The sequence below is a fragment of the Coregonus lavaretus genome (genome assembly GCF_964263955.1).
Source record: "Coregonus lavaretus genome assembly, chromosome: 36".
NCBI lineage: Eukaryota > Metazoa > Chordata > Actinopteri > Salmoniformes > Salmonidae > Coregonus > Coregonus lavaretus.
In genome coordinates, this window is record NC_140023.1 from 23074172 (window position 1) to 23091913 (window position 17742).

A 17742-nucleotide genomic window follows, 5' to 3' on the forward strand; every position below is an offset into this window, starting at 1 on the left:
CTTTATTCTTCTTGCATGATTTTTGGGTAGACCAGCACAGAGAGTTGGCAATTTGGGGATTGAGACAGGCAGTACAGGCTATATGAGGCCTGTAGTTGAGATAAAAAAAAAATCATACTGGGCCTCCTGAGTGTTGCAGCAGTCTAAGGCACTGCATCGTAGTGCTTGAGGCGTCACTACAGATCCGGGTTCGATCCCAGGCTGTATCGCAGCCGGCCGTGACCGGGAGACCCATGATGCGGCGCACAATTGGCCCAGCGTTGTCCGGGTTAGGGGAGGGTTTGGCCGGCTGGGATGTCCTTGTCCCATCGCGCTTTATCGACTCCTTGTGGTGGGCCGGGCGCATGCACGCTGACTTCAGTCGCCAGTTGTACGGTGTTTCCTCCGACACATTGGTGTGGCTGGCTTCCGGGTTAAGCGAGCAGTGTGTCAAGAAGCAGTGCGGCTTGGCAGGATCGTGTTTCGGAGGATGCATGGTTCTCGACCTTCGCGTCTCCTGAGTCCATACGGGAGTTGCAGCGATTGGACAAGACTGTAACTACCAATTGGATATCACAAAAAAGGGGTAAAAAGTACCCCAAAAAATTATGAATACAAATAAATCATCCTAAACAAGAATTTATGATGAAAGACAAAAAGACAAAGACAACAAATTTAAACAATCCCACAAACAAACAAATGGAATGTCTCAAATGAAATTTGAAAGCATCAAAATTGAAATAATAAGGAACTGTAAAAAGGAACCTGTTATAACACATTACAGACTATTTAAAATGTTTTCAGTATTTTTGCATTTGAGGACGTCAAAACAGTCTCTGGTAATTATTTGTTCTGACGCAAAGCCTTTTAACTTTCAATGGAATGCAACATATTACACAACATACTGCAGCCACAGCAACTTTTGTAAACAAGTGTTCACATATATGGGTACACACCTGTCCTCTGAAAACTGTCATCAACTCAATGATGTACCATCATAGGTATAAAGACAGTCATTACCTCGTCCTCAGCAGCAAGGTTTCCATTACTAGTGCTCAGAAGTTGTGCTCGACACTACAAAAGTTGCATATGCAAACTCTTTACCACTCAACCAGGGAATTTCCACTGGCTAAGGTATCTGCTAGCTAGCACATGAGTTTTGCATGACGGGCGGTGAAATGTGCATGTTTCTCCTCACATCTGGCATGAGACGCCCTGGACGGTGCTTTCCATTGTTGTTTACGGACATACTGAGGTCTACGAATATTTGGGGGAGATTTACCACATCTACTGATTCCTTTACGAAAATGGAAGCAAACCAAACTCATGACTTGCATGTGAAATTAGCTTTCGAACACAAACACAATCAAATGGGAATGGGATGTAGCATGTGAAAAGCATGGAGCTACTTGGTTACATTGCTGCTTAACATGATACAGGGACTTGAGTTAGCAAGTCAAAGGAAGAAGTAGAGGTATTATGATCACTGGCCTTATATACGTTTTCTAAAGGGGTCCTGTGCCTGTTCAAGAGTGACACCATAGCTGGTTCTAAAGACATCTAATGAGGCACTGTGGAGGGACACTTAGCCTGTATGTGACCACTAAGAGACCATAAGAGGAGATGGATGGGGATAAACAGGAGGGTATCCAAGAGTGGTAGAGAGAGGGGGGGTCTTGCCCATTCAGACTGTTGCCTCAACACCGCTAGGTCAACACCTTCTTGATTGTAGACAGAAGAGAGCTGCAATACATCTCTTTGTACGGAACAAAGTTTGCCTGTCTTGTGAGAGACTTTTACAACCCCAACTCCACCATACATCAACTCTAAACAGCTGATTTATGCCCGCTCCTGGATGCTTGTGCTCCGTTACTGGAATGTAGGGAATTTGAAAGACCCCCCCTCTGCTCGTCCCATCCGCACGCAGACAAACGGAGCAGGTGCCTGGTTGAGCAGATTAAGGAGTGCTCTCCCACTAGTGCTCCCACTGCAGGGCAGTGAAGGAGAACATAAAGAATGCCAGAAGGTGAGAAAGAAATCTATTCTGTCCTTCTCTTTTTTCCACTGTCTCAGTCTGTTCCTGTTTCGCATCTCTTCTCACACCTTCTCGCTTTTTGCTTGTCTTTCTCACTTTCCAAATGTACTGTACTGTACTGTACTGTGTAGGCCTATCATCTTCACTTTGTGTTTCTCTATCTTTTACTCTATCTACAACCTCTGTCTTTTTCTCTGACCCTTTACTCAGTACTTTGTTGAAGCGCCTTTGGCAGCGATTACAGCCTCAAGTCTTCTTGGGTATGACGCTACAAGCTTGGCACACATGTATTTGGGGAGTTTCTCCCATTCTTCTCTGCAGATCCTCTCAAGCTCTGTCAGGTTGGATGGGGAGCATTGCTGCACAGCTATTTTCAGGTCTCTTCAGAGATGTTCGATCGGGTTCAAGTCCGGGCTCTGGCATTTTTTGGTACCCTTCCCCAGATCTGTGCCTCGACACAATCCTGTCTCTGAGCTTTACGGACAATTCCTTCAACCTCATGGCTTGATCTGTGGGACCTTATATATAGACAGATGTGTGCCTTTCCAAATCATGTCCAATCAATTGAATTTACCACAGGTGGACTCCAATCAAGTTGTAGAAACATCTCAAGGATGATCAATTGAAACATGATGCACCTGAGCTCGCATAGCAAAGGTTCTGAATACTTATGTAAATAAGGTATTTCTGTTTTTTATTTTTAATAAATCTGAAAAAATGTCATTATGGGGTATTGTGTATAGATTGCTGAGGATTTGTATTTATTTAATCCATTTTAGAATAAGGCTTTAATGTAACAAAATGTGGAAAAAGTCAAGGGGTCTGAATACTTTCCGAAGGCACTGTATCATACCATCAATGATACAGATATTATTTCACTCTTTTGAAAAAAGTAGAGGGAAATAGGACACATTTTATTTATTAATGCCATATAATAAAAACACAAGTAAAATGGTAATGTGACAAACAAAACAGTGCTTTGATAAACATGTTAAAAGTCACACAATATGCATTATCTTTACAGAGAAACAGAGCTTTAGATTGTGTATCAAAGCAACCTTTAAAAAAAATCTATAGCAAAAGCCAGATTAAGAACACTAAGCTACCCTTTAGTCTTAATTTAATTGCAAAATAAAAGGCACAATGGCTGTGGTTTAGTAGTTATTCAATAGCACATGCATCTCTCATTACTGGTAGTGCAACGCACAAACAATAAAAAGCATTGAGACTTCAACTAAGCTAAATTAGAAACTTATTTTGAAAATAAGGACATAAGCAGCTCTCCACATGCCATGGCCTGTATCTTGACAGGTTTTTGAGACATTTCTCATACTTCTCTCAAGTTCTATATTTCCCTTTCACCTCTTCAGCTTTGGCATTGCTCAAGGTCTGCTCTTTGCCTTGGGGTCACCCATGATGTTGAGTACATCATCAAGAATGGAGGGGCCCAAATCGAGTTCAAGTGACAGAAGTGACCCAGTGAGGTGGGAGATTGAATAATGTGACACATTCTCGTCCTTGGAGAACTCAAAGTCAAAGTCGCAAATGCGCCCCTCGTCCACCCCGCTGTCCCTGTCCACCCAGTCTCCATTGCAGTCAGAGAGCTCTTTTTCGAAGCAGAGGGTAATGTCATTGTTAACGCTTCTAAAGCCATTGCAGTTGCCATTGCCGTTGAAGCCTTCGTTACTATTGAAGATGCCATTGCTGTTCCCATTGAAGCCCCCATTGCCATTGCAGATGCCATTGCTGTTGCCATTGATGTAATATGTAGGTGAAGGCTTTTCATACCCGTTTTCACCATTGTGCTTTTTATGATTACTTTTGGAGACTTTCTTCGTCTTTGGCTTCTCTGGTTTCTCTATCAGATCCAGCAGGACGTCTGGTTTGGTTGTGACTTCTGTCGAATGTGTGGTTGGGCCGCTGCTGATGACCTCGATGGAACGCAACAGGGTTTCCATCTCCAGGATGTCAGCCCCATCTGGGCCCCCCAGGGGAGGGGTAGGGACCCGCCCTACCATGCAACCCAGGGGGTCCGTAGCGGGCATAGAGAACACAGCGGTGGAGAGGAGGGGTAGGGTGAGGGCCTGGCAGCCTCCAATTGTAGGGAGCGAGATGGCATTCTTTAGAACGGGAGAGGGTGTCTCGGAGAACTGGGCGTCAGATGCGCTGTTGGCCCGCAGGAACTCGTTGTGGACGCTGTATTGCGGACGGAACACCTCACCTTTCCCAGGCAGGAGCTCAAACTTTCCCTGGAGGAAGGACATGTCCCCGAAGGCGTCCCTCTCACCTCCCTTTCCGATGTGGATGGTGTGGCGGAAGTCCCCCAGCGGTGGGCTGATCATGTCTGGGGACAGGATGTCTCTCAGACGACACTTCTTGCCTTTCTTGCTATTTGTGGACTTCAGGTAGATGGGTGCTTTGGCAGGCATGGTGGTCACTGTCGAAAATAGCTCAGAGATGAAGGACAAAAAAGAGGACACTCCTAGAACTTTAGGATTGTTGAAGAACTTCACACTGAACACAAGGTCTCCCTGGGAAGATGAGGAAATTACATTCTCAATGAAATGGCTGTGTTGTCTTGTGCTGCTCCGAAGATAGCTTCGATATTTGTGTTATTAATCAGGAAATCCAAGTTGATCAGGAGTCCAAGTTTCTCACCAGTGTTGTCTATGAGGTTGCAGAGTGGTCAACCAGCCACTTTCTGAGGAAAGAAAGAGAACAAAAGGAGATCAGATATTTGATCCAGTTTTTCCTTTAAACATTTTATCAGTCTATTAGTCAAATCTGGGGTATGTTGTGCCAAGATGCTTATGCCAATGTTACAATTTACATTCCTATAAAATTTGAATGCATTGTTGACACATTTATAGACATTTCTCCAACTTCTTCCCTAGAATCCCAACTGGTCTGTCACTGATGATCTACACTTCATGTCAATCCCCATTCAAATAACAATATAAAGTTACTAACACCCCAAAATAAATCGTGGACAAGCACGGAATGTCCTCATCCCCAGTTCCCCTCATCCTCCTGAATTTGTAGAGCGTAAAGGCCAGATGAGATTCGAGGGCAAGGCCTGGTGAACTAAAGCCCAGGCTCAGGCCCCTCTGCTCAGATACTTACGAGGCCCCCTAAGGCTGTCTCCTTCTACCCTTCTACTTGTGCTAATATGGAACAGCTGGACAGCAGATTGGGCGAAGAGAGGCGAGAGGGCTTTAGTAGGATCAGAGCAAGGCAGGCGATGGAGGAGAGGGCTACTGCCCAGACACGCACCAAGAGGGAAAGAGGTGGGTTTGAAGCGATGCAGAGAAAGAGAGAAGGGAGGAGTTAGGAGAGAGAAGGGAGGAGTTAGGAGAGAGAAGGGAGGAGTTAGGAGAGAGAAGGGAGGAGTTTGGAGAGCGAACGGTTGGAGGAGAGATAGAGGGGATTATTGGAGGATTTTAAAAGAGGGGGAGGCAGATGCTTATTTGTTTTTACTTTGATACGCTGAACGTTCTGTTTCAATCGTAATATTGACTGAAATACCAGTCATCCCACTGGGCACAGTCATCAGTTCAACCTCTAGTTTTGATTTACATTTGATTGAGTTGTCAACTAACGTGAATTCAACATGAAATCAACAAACAAAAAATTACCATGTCATTGGATTTAGGTAAAAAGTTGGGTGAAAAAAAGACAAATCCCCCAAATTTCTTTACGTTGATGACTTTTTGCGAATCCAATCAGTTTTCCAAATATTTCCAAATGTAGATTGTTTTCCAAATGTTTGCTTATAACAGTTTTATGAATTTATCTATTCGAGGCCATTGTGTTGCAATGTACGCATATGATTTAGCTGTACTTGCAGTAACGCTTGTTGAGGATGAATTGAGAGAGAAGAAAACTTGAAGTGGTGCCTGACAGAATCTAGCAGCCACAGAGAAAGAGAAAAATACACTGAGGAGGATGAGGGGAACAAGCTAAGATGAAGGGGTAGGGAGAAGTGGGATCAATAGAGAGGAGAGAGTAGAAAGATGGAGAGAGTGCTTGCCCGTTTAAAGACATATTTACTTGTGAGAGGTCTGTCAGCAGTGACCCTCGCCGACAGAGTGCAACACGGCACAAAAGTGCCTGGGCGGCCAAATCCACCCCAAAAAAGTTTGACTGAGAAAATATCCACATTCTAGCTGCATGCAGCAGACCCCAACGGGACACACTGCAGCCGACAGGCACACTCCTTATCAGAGGCTCTCCAGGTAAGCTAGCTACATTTATCCATGGTACATGTTTAGTGGGGACAGCCATGGACACTTGGCATGGTGTTTATCTGGACTGCAGACCGCATACCTGTATAACTTTGAAGACGACAGACACAATAGTCTCTTTCAACCACGGAGATTTGGTGCCTAGACTAAATGAATGATAATATCACCATTGCCCATCTAAGTGATAACATCAATGTTTCCTGTACTAAAAATCATTTTACTTCCCATTGAGTGAAGCAATATTGGCATTTGCATTTCCCATAACACCTCTAAATACAGCAATGGTCATACATAGTGTTCATTTCAACAGTAAGTCTTCCTTTATAGGAAGACTTACTTACTCAAACAATACAAAACCAAAGTGACAAAAACGGAACATATGGTAGGATATATGAAATGGTTCAGAGAATGTTCTCACTTGGAGGGGGCGGTGGGCATTACAACACAAATAAACGTGTCACTTAACAAGCACTGTGGCTCTATATATATGCATGACAGGCAGGGTGGAAGGATGCAGAATATGTGTGAGTGGGTCTGAATGGCAGTACTGCTCTCTTGAGGGCTGTGTGCATGTGAGTGTTGGAGTGAGTGTAAGTGTTTGTCTGAGGTGCTTGACTAGGCTCAGGAGAGATACGCTTTCCCATGTGTTGTTTGCTGTGCGTCTGACAGGGAGAGAGTGAGAAAGAGAGAAAGATTCATAAAAGACTGTTAAAAGAGTCCTGCAGTGTTTTTTAAAGGGACAGAAAAGAAAAACAAAGATCCCATACCTCGCATAGCATCTGACTACCTTTCCCTCCCTTCCCTTCTCCTTTTCTCTCTCCATACTGCGCTATCTCAGTTGACCTTGACAGCTGAGGCACACTGCAGCTGGGAGTTGGGTTCCGATAGGAAGTCAAAGAAAAGCAAACCTCCAAATCCTAAACCCTTCCTCTCATTGGTTCATTCCAATGTACTCTGTGCTGTGATTGCAACTGCAGCCGCGTTATCTGCCCTATATTACAGTCCCACACTACAGTAGGTCACTGGCTTAGGAAGCTACATTCTGACATACTTATTGATTATTGGACTTCCCTTGCATCAAAGCCAGACCACCTGCTGGGCCTATGCGGATGGAATACAGATCCGCTATTTTCAAGTGTCACGGGAAATCCATAGTATTATGATGGATGACCATGTTTTTTTGTAATCAGCAGTATAGTCCCTATATAGAATTCCTCATCCTAACCAAATTCCCTCTAGTCCAGCAATGGGAAATTTGGCTTGGCGGAGGATTTCTACAGATTTATACTATTGATAGTATAGATAGAGAGACATTCGATAGCATCGAGAGACATCCGTTATGCATCTAAATCAAGGTAATCAGCCGTGGCCCATGAAATGTCAGCTGGTGTAGGGAAAGCCGATGACCTTCAAACTGATCATCCTCGTGGTGGAGTGGAGTTTGGCTGCATTTGACAGGCATGATTGGAATGTCAGAGGCCACTAGTAAATTAAAAAGGAAGTGGTATTCAGTTCAGTCAGCTAACTCTGTTTTTCTGAGAGGATAGCTAATAGCAGATGCAAGCTGTATAAAAGCAAACATATCTGATATAAATATGACACATGGTGTATGAGCTGATATACAAAACAACGCTTGATTCAACACTATGAGTTTCTCAATTGTAATTATTATACAAAATTCTTGCCACCAACAGAATGTTATATATATGGAGCATGCAACAATTTCAGCTCTGCAGATCTTGCTAAGAGTATCAGAGGGTTTAAAAAGCTCATGATAGGAAACAGTTATTACTGAAAACACTATATGCAGTGCCTTCGGAAAGTATTCAGACCACTTTACTTTTTCCACATTGTGTTAGGTTACAGCCTTAATCTAAAATTGATTAAATTGTTTTTTTCCCCCTCATCAATCTACACACAATACCCCATAATGATGAAGCAAAAACAGGTTTGTAGACATGTTTGATAATAAAAAAACATAAAAAACTGGAAATATCACATTTCCATAAGTATTTACAGTGGGGAAAAAAAGTATTTAGTCAGCCACCAATTGTGCAAGTTCTCCCACTTAAAAAGATGAGAGAGGCCTGTAATTTTCATCATAGGTACACGTCAACTATGACAGACTAATTGAGGGAAAAAAATCCAGAAAATCACATTGTAGGATCTTTAATGAATTTATTTGCAAATTATGGTGGAAAATAAGTATTTGGTCACCTACAAACAAGCAAGATTTCTGGCTCTCACAGACCTGTAACTTCTTCTTTAAGAGGCTCCTCTGTCCTCCACTTGTTACCTGTATTAATGGCACCTGTTTAAACTTGTTATCAGTATAAAAGACACCTGTCCACAACCTCAAACAGTCACACTCCAAACTCCACTATGGCCAAGACCAAAGAGCTGTCAAAGGACACCAGAAACAAAATTGTAGACCTGCACCAGGCTGGGAAGACTGAATCTGCAATAGGTAAGCAGCTTGGTTTGAAGAAATCAACTGTGGGAGCAATTATTAGGAAATGGAAGACATACAAGACCACTGATAATCTCCCTCGATCTGGGGCTCCACGCAAGATCTCACCCCGTGGGGTCAAAATGATCACAAGAACAGTGAGCAAAAATCCCAGAACCACACGGGGGGACGTAGTGAATGACCTGCAGAGAGCTGGGACCAAAGTAACAAAGCCTACCATCAGTAACACCTACGCCGCCAGGGACTAAAATCCTGCAGTGCCAGACGTGTATCCCTGCTTAAGCCAGTACATGTCCAGGCCCGTCTGAAGTTTGCTAGAGTGCATTTGGATGATCCAGAAGAGGATTGGGAGAATGTCATATGGTCAGATGAAACCAAAATATAACTTTTTGGTAAAAACTCAACTCGTCGTGTTTGGAGGACAAAGAATGCTGAGTTGCATCCAAAGAACACCATACCTACTGTGAAGCATGGGGGTGGAAACATCATGCTTTGGGGCTGTTTTTCTGCAAAGGGACCAGGACGACTGATCCGTGTAAAGGAAAGAATGAATGGGGCCATGTATCGTGAGATTTTGAGTGAAAACCTCCTTCCATCAGCAAGGGCATTGAAGATGAAACGTGGCTGGGTCTTTCAGCATGACAATGATCCCAAACACACCGCCCGGGCAACGAAGGAGTGGCTTCGTAAGAAGCATTTCAAGGTCCCGGAGTGGCCTAGCCAGGCTCCAGATCTCAACCCCATAGAAAATCTTTGGAGGGAGTTGAAAGTCTGTGTTGCCCAGCGACAGCCCCAAAACATCACTGCTCTAGAGGAGATCTACATGGAGGAATGGGCCAAAATACCAGCAACAGTGTGTGAAAACCTTGTGAAGACTTACAGAAAACGTTTGACCTGTGTCATTGCCAACAAAGGGTATATAACAAAGTATTGAGAAACTTTTGTTATTGACCAAATACTTATTTTCCACCATGATTTGCAAATAAATTCATTAAAAATCCTACAATGTGATTTTCATGATTTTTTTTCTCATTTTGTCTGTCATAGTTGACGTGTACCTATAATGAAAATTACAGGCCTCCCTCATCTTTTTAAGTGGGAGAACTTGCACAATTGGTGGCTGACTAAATACTTTTTTCCCCCACTGTAGACCCTTTACTCAGTACTTTGTTGAATCACCTTTGGCAGCGATTACAGCCTCAAGTCTTATTGAGTATGATGCTACAAGCTTGGCACACCTGTATTTGGGGAGTTTCTCCCATTCTTCTCTGCAGATCCTCTCAAGCTCTGTCAGGTTGGATGGGGAGCATTGCTGCAAAGCTATTTCCAGGTCTCTCCAGAGATGTTCGATCAGGTTCAAGTTTGGCTCTGGCTGGGCCACGCAAGGACATTCAGAGACTTGTCCCGAAACCACTCCTGCGTCTTGCGTGCTTCGGGCCATTGTCCTGTTGGAAAGTGAACCTTCGCACCAGTCTGAGGTCCTGAACGCTCTGGAGCAGGTTATCCTCAACGATCTCTACGTACCCTGCTCATCTTTGCCTCGATCCTGACTAGTCTCCCTGCCACTGAAAAATATCCCCACAGCATGATTCTGCCACCACCATGCTTCACCGTAGGGATGGTGCCATGTTTCCTCCAGACGTGACGCTTGGCATTTAGGCCAAAGAGTTCAATGTTGGTATTCATCAGACCAGATAATCTTGTTTCTCATGGTCTGAGTGTCTATAGGTGCCTTTTGGTAAACTCCAAGCGGGCTGTCATGTGCCTTTTACTGAGGAGTGGCTTCCGTCTGGCCACTCTACCATAAAGGCCTGATTGGTGGAGTGCTGCAGACATGGTTGTCCTTCTGGAAGGTTTTCCCATCTCCACAGTGGAACTCTAGAGCTCTGTCAGAGTGACCATCGGGTTGTTGGTCACCTCCCTGACCAAGGCCCTTCTCCCCCAATTGCTCAGTTTGGAAGCTCTAGGAAGAGTCTTGGTGGTTCCAAACTTCTTCCATTTAGAATTATGGAGGCCACTGTGTTCTTGGGGACCTTCAATGCTGCAGAAATGTTTTGGTACCCTTCCCCAGAATTGTGTCTCGACACAATCCTGTCTCGGAGCTCTACGGACAATTCCTTCTACCTCATGGCTTGGTTTTTGCTCTGACATGCACTGGCAACTGTGGGACCTTATATAGATAGGTGTGTGCCTTTCCAAATATGTCCAATCAATTGAATTGACCACAGGTGGACTCCTATCAAGTTGTAGAAACATCTCAAGGATGATCAATGGAAACAGGATGCACCTGAGCTCAATTTCAATTCTCACAGCAAAGGGTCTGAATACTTATGTAAATAAGGTATTTCTGTTTAGGCTTAGTCATTATGGGGTATTGTGTGTAGATTGCTGAGGATTATTTAAAAAAAAAATCCATTTTAGAATAAGGCTGTAACATAACAAAATGTGGAAAAAGTCAAGGGGTCTGAATACTTTCCGAATGCACTGTAGATGTCTAAGTACTAACTATCCAAAATATGTGTATATATAAAAAACAATGTATTTGTTATGTTCTGTAACTGTGCAAAAAAAGTACCATGTATGTAAAACGTGTGTATGTAACAAAAAACCTGTAAAAACAAACATGTAAAAACAAAGTTACTTTTGTCTTCCAAAGAGGAAGGGCTAATATATATATTTTATTCTGAGAGGATAACTAATAGCGGACGCAAGCTGTTTAAAAGCAAAAATATCTGATATAAATATTTAAACTGGAACTTTCACTGGTTGTGAAATTGTCCTTAGTTTAGAAGTGTTAGAAGTTGAGAAAGTGCATACTGGTCTAACTCCTACTCAAGGCTAGATTCACACTCTCCTTTTGGAACAGAGCCCAAAAGGAGCAGCGAGTGCAGCACATGTTCGTTGCCATCCCCGGGCCTGCCGCGAAGCCACTGCAGAATGCGTTCAGGGGTTTTCATTTACACATCCGGGAAAGGAGGGGATCTGCTGGCGCCTTCCTCACAAGTGGTTGCTGAGCACCGGTCCAATCATCGAGAGTGGTGAATAAAGCTTCTGTGTCATTGGGTCAGCTGTATGTATATATGCATGATGGGCGAGCTGGAGCAGCTCCAGCCTCTAAGGACGGCTTTGGGTTCGTTACAGACATGATGGGGAATGAATGCCATGTAATGCAAAGAAAGTCCAGTTAAGGGGATTAGCAATTGTAAGCAGAGAGGGTTGTAGTAGACTAGGGAAGCACTGAGGGTTTTGGGTAATGGACAGATGATTTTGGGTGAGGGCCATGGGGTCCGGTTATGGACCCCATCTCTCGTCTCCTCACAACCAGCTGTTTAGACCGCTAATGAAGTCACTTGACTATCTGGGTCAGCTTATTATTAGAGCTTGTGTAAGTGTGCTGTATTCTAAACAAGTGCCTATGATGACAGTTTGGTCTCACTGTACACAGAAATGCATCACATGGGTGGCGGACCTAGAAAGGCCTACGGTTACAGTACCTTGCAAAAGTATTCATCCCCCTTGGCATTTTCCCTATTTTGTTGCATTACAACCTGTAATTTAAATGGATTTGTATTTGGATTTCATGTAATGGACATACACAAAATAGTCCAAAATGGTGAAGTGAAATGAAAAAAATTACTTGTTTCTAAAAAATCTAAAAAATAAATAACGGAAAGGTGGTGCGTGCATATATATTCACCCCCTTTGCTATGAAGCCCCTAAATAAGATCTGGTGCAACCAATTACCTTCAGAAGTCACATAATTAGTTAAATAAAGTCCACCTGTGTGCAATCTAAGTGTCACATGATCTGTGACATGATCTCAGTATATATACACCTGTTCTGAAAGGCCCCAGAGTCTGCAACACCACTAAGCAAGGGGCACCACCAAGCAAGTGGCACCATGAAGACCAAGGAGCTCTCCAAACAGGTCAGGGACAAAATTGTGGAGAAGTACAGATCAGGGTTGGGTTATAAAAAAATATCAGAAACTTTGAACATCCCACGAAGCACCATTAAATCCATTATTAAAAAATGGAAAGAATATGGCACCACAACAAACCTGCCAAGAGAGGGCCGCCCACCAATACTCACAGACCAGGCAAGGAGGGCATTAATCAGAGAGGCAACAAAGAGACCAAAGATAACCCTGAAGGAGCTGTAAAGCTCCACAGCGGAGATTGGAGTATATGCCCATAGGACCACTTTAAGCCGTACACTCCACAGAGCTGGGCTTTACGGAAGAGTGGCCAGAAAAAAACTATTGGTTAAAGAAGAAAATAAGCAAACACATTTGGTGTTCGCCAAAAGGCATGTGGGAGACTCCCCAAACATATGGAAGAAGGTACTCTGGTCAGATGAGACTAAAATTGAGCTTTTTGGCCATCAAGGAAAACGCTATGTCTGGTGCAAACCCAACTCCTCTCATCACCCCGAGAACACCATCCCCACAGTGAAGCATGGTGGTGGCAGCATCATGCTGTGGGGATGTTTTTCATCGGCAGGGACTGGGAAACTGGTCAGAATTGAAGGAATGATGGATGGCGCTAAATACAGGGGAATTCTTGAGGGAAACCTGTTTCAGTCTTCCAGAGATTTGAGACTGGGACAAGAGGTTCACCTTCCAGCAGGACAATGACCCTAAGCATACTGCTAAAGCAACACTCAAGTGGTTTAAGGGGAAACATTTAAATGTCTTGGAATGGCCTAGTCAAATCCCATACCTCAATCCAATTGAGAATCTGTGGTATGACTTAAAGATTGCTGTACACCAGCGGAACACATCCAACTTGAAGGAACTGGAGCAGTTTTGCCTTGAAGAATGGGCAAAAATCCCAGTGGCTAGATGTGCCAAACTTATAGAGACATATCCCAAGAGACTTGCAGCTGTAATTGCTGCAAAAGGTGGCTCTACAAAGTATTGACTTTGGGGGGGTGAATAGTTATACACGCTCAAGTTTTTTTGTCTTATTTCTTGTTTGTTTCACAAGAAAAAAATATTTTGCATCTTCAAAGTCGTAGGCATGTTGTGTAAATCAAATGACACAACCCCCCCAAAAATCCATTTTAATTCCAGGTTGTAAGGCAACAAAATAGGAAAAATGCCAAGGGGGTTGAATACTTTCGCAAGCCACTGTAAGCATTGAAGCTGCTCACACTTCAGCTCACATTTTGACCTATTTAAGCCATTACCATTCTTCAAAAAAAGGAACCATCACAACCCTTTCTTCAAGCAAATGTTTGTCACATACTACCATTAGGGATTTCATGGTCGCTGAACATGTAGTTTTGTAAAAACATAGTTATATATTTTGATGTACATATGTTGATGTACTGTATGTTGGGCTACGAGGTTATAGCCCATGTTTATATTTTAAACGTTAACCTTTAACCCCTTAAATTCTGACATGACGATGAATAGATGAACGTCCCCTTTCTTTTGGTCCGCAATTAAAAAAGAACTAGGGCATACCACAGCAGAGGGTAATGGTAGCCCTAAGAAGACGCTCATAAAGAATTGGTCCGAGCTGTTTTGTTACATAAAGAAACCTCAATTATAGGCAGTTGTTCCTCTTGGGGCCTGGTGTGGCTGTGGTGGGAGTGTAATAGAATGGCAGGGTGGTGTATTTGTTCTGTCTGATTCTCCCCTCCTCTGTACCTCCCCACCCCAGCTGTCAGCGTTTGCCCTGTGCCACCCGCTAGCATGGGTTCTGCTCAGTTGTCCTTGCCAGGGCCAGGCCGGGAAGGAAACCATATCAAAGCAGAAAAGACATGAAGGGAATGACTACACAACCACTCACTGGCAATGTGATGAGTGCAGTCTTTGACAAGTCACTCCTAAAACCCTCAAAAAAGCTTGCGAAAAGCTTTTAAAAATCGGTTCACTCTGGAGATTAACGCAAAGCTCTACATGTCAGTAGAACATGTCAGAAGTGTGTTGCCTGGCTTAAAATGTCCTCTCTAGGAAAGAAAGGAGTGGTGTCAGGTTGCCCCTAACTGCTCACCCCTTGTCATGTAGTGCAAGAACATTTGTTGGACAAACACACTGAGCGCTGGCGTAACTTACCCCTGCACTCTTTATATCCATAACTGAACACCAATTATCACATTCAACAGTGGTGAACCACAGAGACACAAGTTAACAGCAACATTATCCCTTTGAATACTTAGTCCCATTGAAGGTTTTACCAGAATGTACAAAATCGCTGTACATGATGCCAGAGATATTCTACACATTACATACTAACAAGTCTTAAACCATGCTCACCCTTTCCCTCACCTTTTGTAATTCCTGGGATAAGTTCCTGGTTCCTGTAAGAAGGTGTCCACTGTCCTCCTGAAGGTCTGCAGTCCTAGTGCTGACTGCTAAAGAGGTGTGGTGCCCGAATTCACTGGTGCTGACTGACTACTGTCTCTGCCCTGGGGCAGCGCTGCTCTCGCCGCTCGCTCTCGGTACAGCTGTTTTTGGCATTCCTCTTAGGTTCGAGCTAGCTATTCCGCTCTGGAGCTGTAGTCTCCTCCTCCTACCCTCTCTGACTGCCGTCTGCAGCACCTGTGCCTGTCTATCTGCTCTCCTAGCCACAGCTTGAGGCGTTTTTAGTGCAGACTGTAGTGGGATGAGTTGTGTGGGATCCTCTCCTTCTCCCTGGTGTGTCGCTCTCTCTCTCTCTCTTCCGTCAGTGGACAGCTGTCTGCTGGGATGGAGACAGGTCAGGCTGGGGGGGAGGTTGGTGCTCTGGAGTTCTGCTCAACCGCTAGGTTACTGTGTGGAGGATCAGTATGCTGCCTCTGCTGCTGCGCTGGAAGTCCCTCCTTTCCAAAACAGCGCTGTTTAAACTGTCTGTTCTCTGCCTCTCTCTCTCTTTTGCTCTCTCACTCGGTTTCCCACTCTATCCTCTCTTTACTCTCTCTGCCTTGATCTGATCAAATCTGCTCTGTGAATCTAGTGGGCATACAGCAGACACTGTATTCATGGTCTCTCTCTCTCTCTCTCTCTCTCTCTCTCTCTCTCTCTCTCTCTCTCTCTCTCTCTCTCTCTCTCTCTCTCTCTCTCTCTCTCTCTCTCTCTCTCTCTCTCTCTCTCTCTCTCTCTCTCTCTCTCGCTCTCTCTCTCTCTCTCTCTCTCTCTCTCTCTCTCTCTCTCTCACATTCTCGCTCACTCCTTTATACTGCATAGTACAGTATCGCTTTATGTTCTTCCTGAAATGTTCTCTGTTTCCTACAAGGTTGAGTGGGCTAAATCGTACAGGACACTGCAGCACTGCAGTGATCCAGAGGACAGTTATTAATTTGCTAACAGACAACACATGAAATACTTCTGTTAAGCTGCTCTCCTGGTGGAAACCCCATATACCCAGTTTCATTTTGTGTGTGTGTTTTATTGTCCCTTTTCACAGCGGCTAGGTTAAAAGGACAACCATGTTTACAGAACTGTTTATAAACTCTCTAACCTGTTGCCCTCAAGGACATAGGGAAGCTGTGCCTCACAAATTAAGCTCTGCACTCTGCTGCTATTCTTGCCCCAAAAACCTGTCACCTTGGTAACCACTGCTGCTCTGTTGTGACGTCAGGGGGAGGGAGAGAGAGAGAACGAGAGGAGAGAGGAGAAGAGATACAGGGTATAAAGAGTGGGTGATATCCTTCTCACTTTTATGCCTGTGTTTATGTTGGCGGAAAGGAGTGAATGGGTGTCCTCACATGTCCTAATTTTATACTAAAAGTAGTCCTGTCATGTTCGATGTAGGACAGAGCACAAAATTCTCACTCCTCTGCACAAGTACATTTGACATAGATTCACTCTCCCTAATCCATTTCAAGCATGCAATGATATCTCATGTGATAAATTGGGCCAGTAATAACCAGCTGTAAATAAAACATTACAATGCTCTGTTACTGAAATGACTGTAGGGACAGATTCTGTTGTAGACAGCTTACAGTTGTTGAGCCACCCTTTACTTAAGTTGAACAGACATCATTTGGTACTGTTTAAACAACACTTGTGAATACAGGCCTTTGATAATGGTGTTGTGGCTCAGGGTGATGTCACTGAGGCATACATGTTGGCAGCACATGATCTTGGGAGGAAGAGAACACACCACTGTCTCATCTTCTTTAAGGGGACCATTAAATAGTGGAAACTACAGAGCTGTAGGGCTTGCTACTGCACCAACCAACTAAAAATAACTTTTCCCAGAAGATACACAGTCACACTACAGAGGAGGGTTGCTAGTTTGGACGAAATTCAGTCAGTGCAGACTACAATGATGAACTCTTCTACACATGATTTGTAATTACAAATAACATCTAGGTGAGTTCATCTACTGAGTAAGGGACTATGTTATTTATAATAAGGGGGACATTGGACCACTCTGAAATGATATATGTTCACATAACCTTCTCTGAATGCTTGAAAAAAAACAAGTGACCCTCCTACCCAAAATAATAATTAAAACATAAAGTAGATAGCAGAGAACGTGCCAACCATTTAGATCCTCACTCCTAGGACAGACCAAGGCACAGTTTCCCGGTAGAGATGGAACTTAGGTTATGAGTGTTTTAACGATGCACACCGGCCGAAGATGTAAAATGCATTTCCCAAAACACCACACATAGAGAACGGTCGCTAAGTGTGTCGTTGGAGCACACCACCACCACCATGCTTGACCTTTGGTATGATGTTCTTACTGTGGAATGCAGTGTTTGGTTTTCGCCAGGCATAATGGGACCCATCTCGTCCATAAAGTTGACTCAAGTTTGCCAAAAAGCATCTGGATGATCATCAAGACTCTTGGAAGAACGTTCTATGGACAGATGATTCAAAAGTATAACTTTTTGGACGACATGGTTCCAGTAATGCCTGCCGAAAACCAAACTCTGCATTCCACAGTAAGAACATCATACCAAAGGTCAAGCATGGTGGTGGTGGTGTGATGGTTTGGGGATGCTTTGCTGCCTCAGGACCTGGACGACATGCCTTAATAGAAGGAACCATTAATTCTGCTCTGTATCAGAGAATT

The 17742-nt window shown here is 43.8% G+C and overlaps 1 protein-coding gene across 1 annotated transcript; it reads right to left on the reverse strand.

Moving 5' to 3' along the window:
- Positions 1-2924: 2924 nt before the first annotated feature.
- On the reverse strand, positions 2925-4443 carry LOC311110867 (cdc42 effector protein 3-like; the record flags this gene model as incomplete). Its single annotated transcript, XM_084153467.1, has 1 exon — positions 2925-4443. One exon carries the CDS (start codon positions 4441-4443, stop codon positions 3397-3399), a length of 1047 nt encoding a protein of 348 aa, XP_084009593.1. The 3' UTR covers positions 2925-3396.
- Between the last annotated feature and the right edge of the window lie 13299 nt (positions 4444-17742).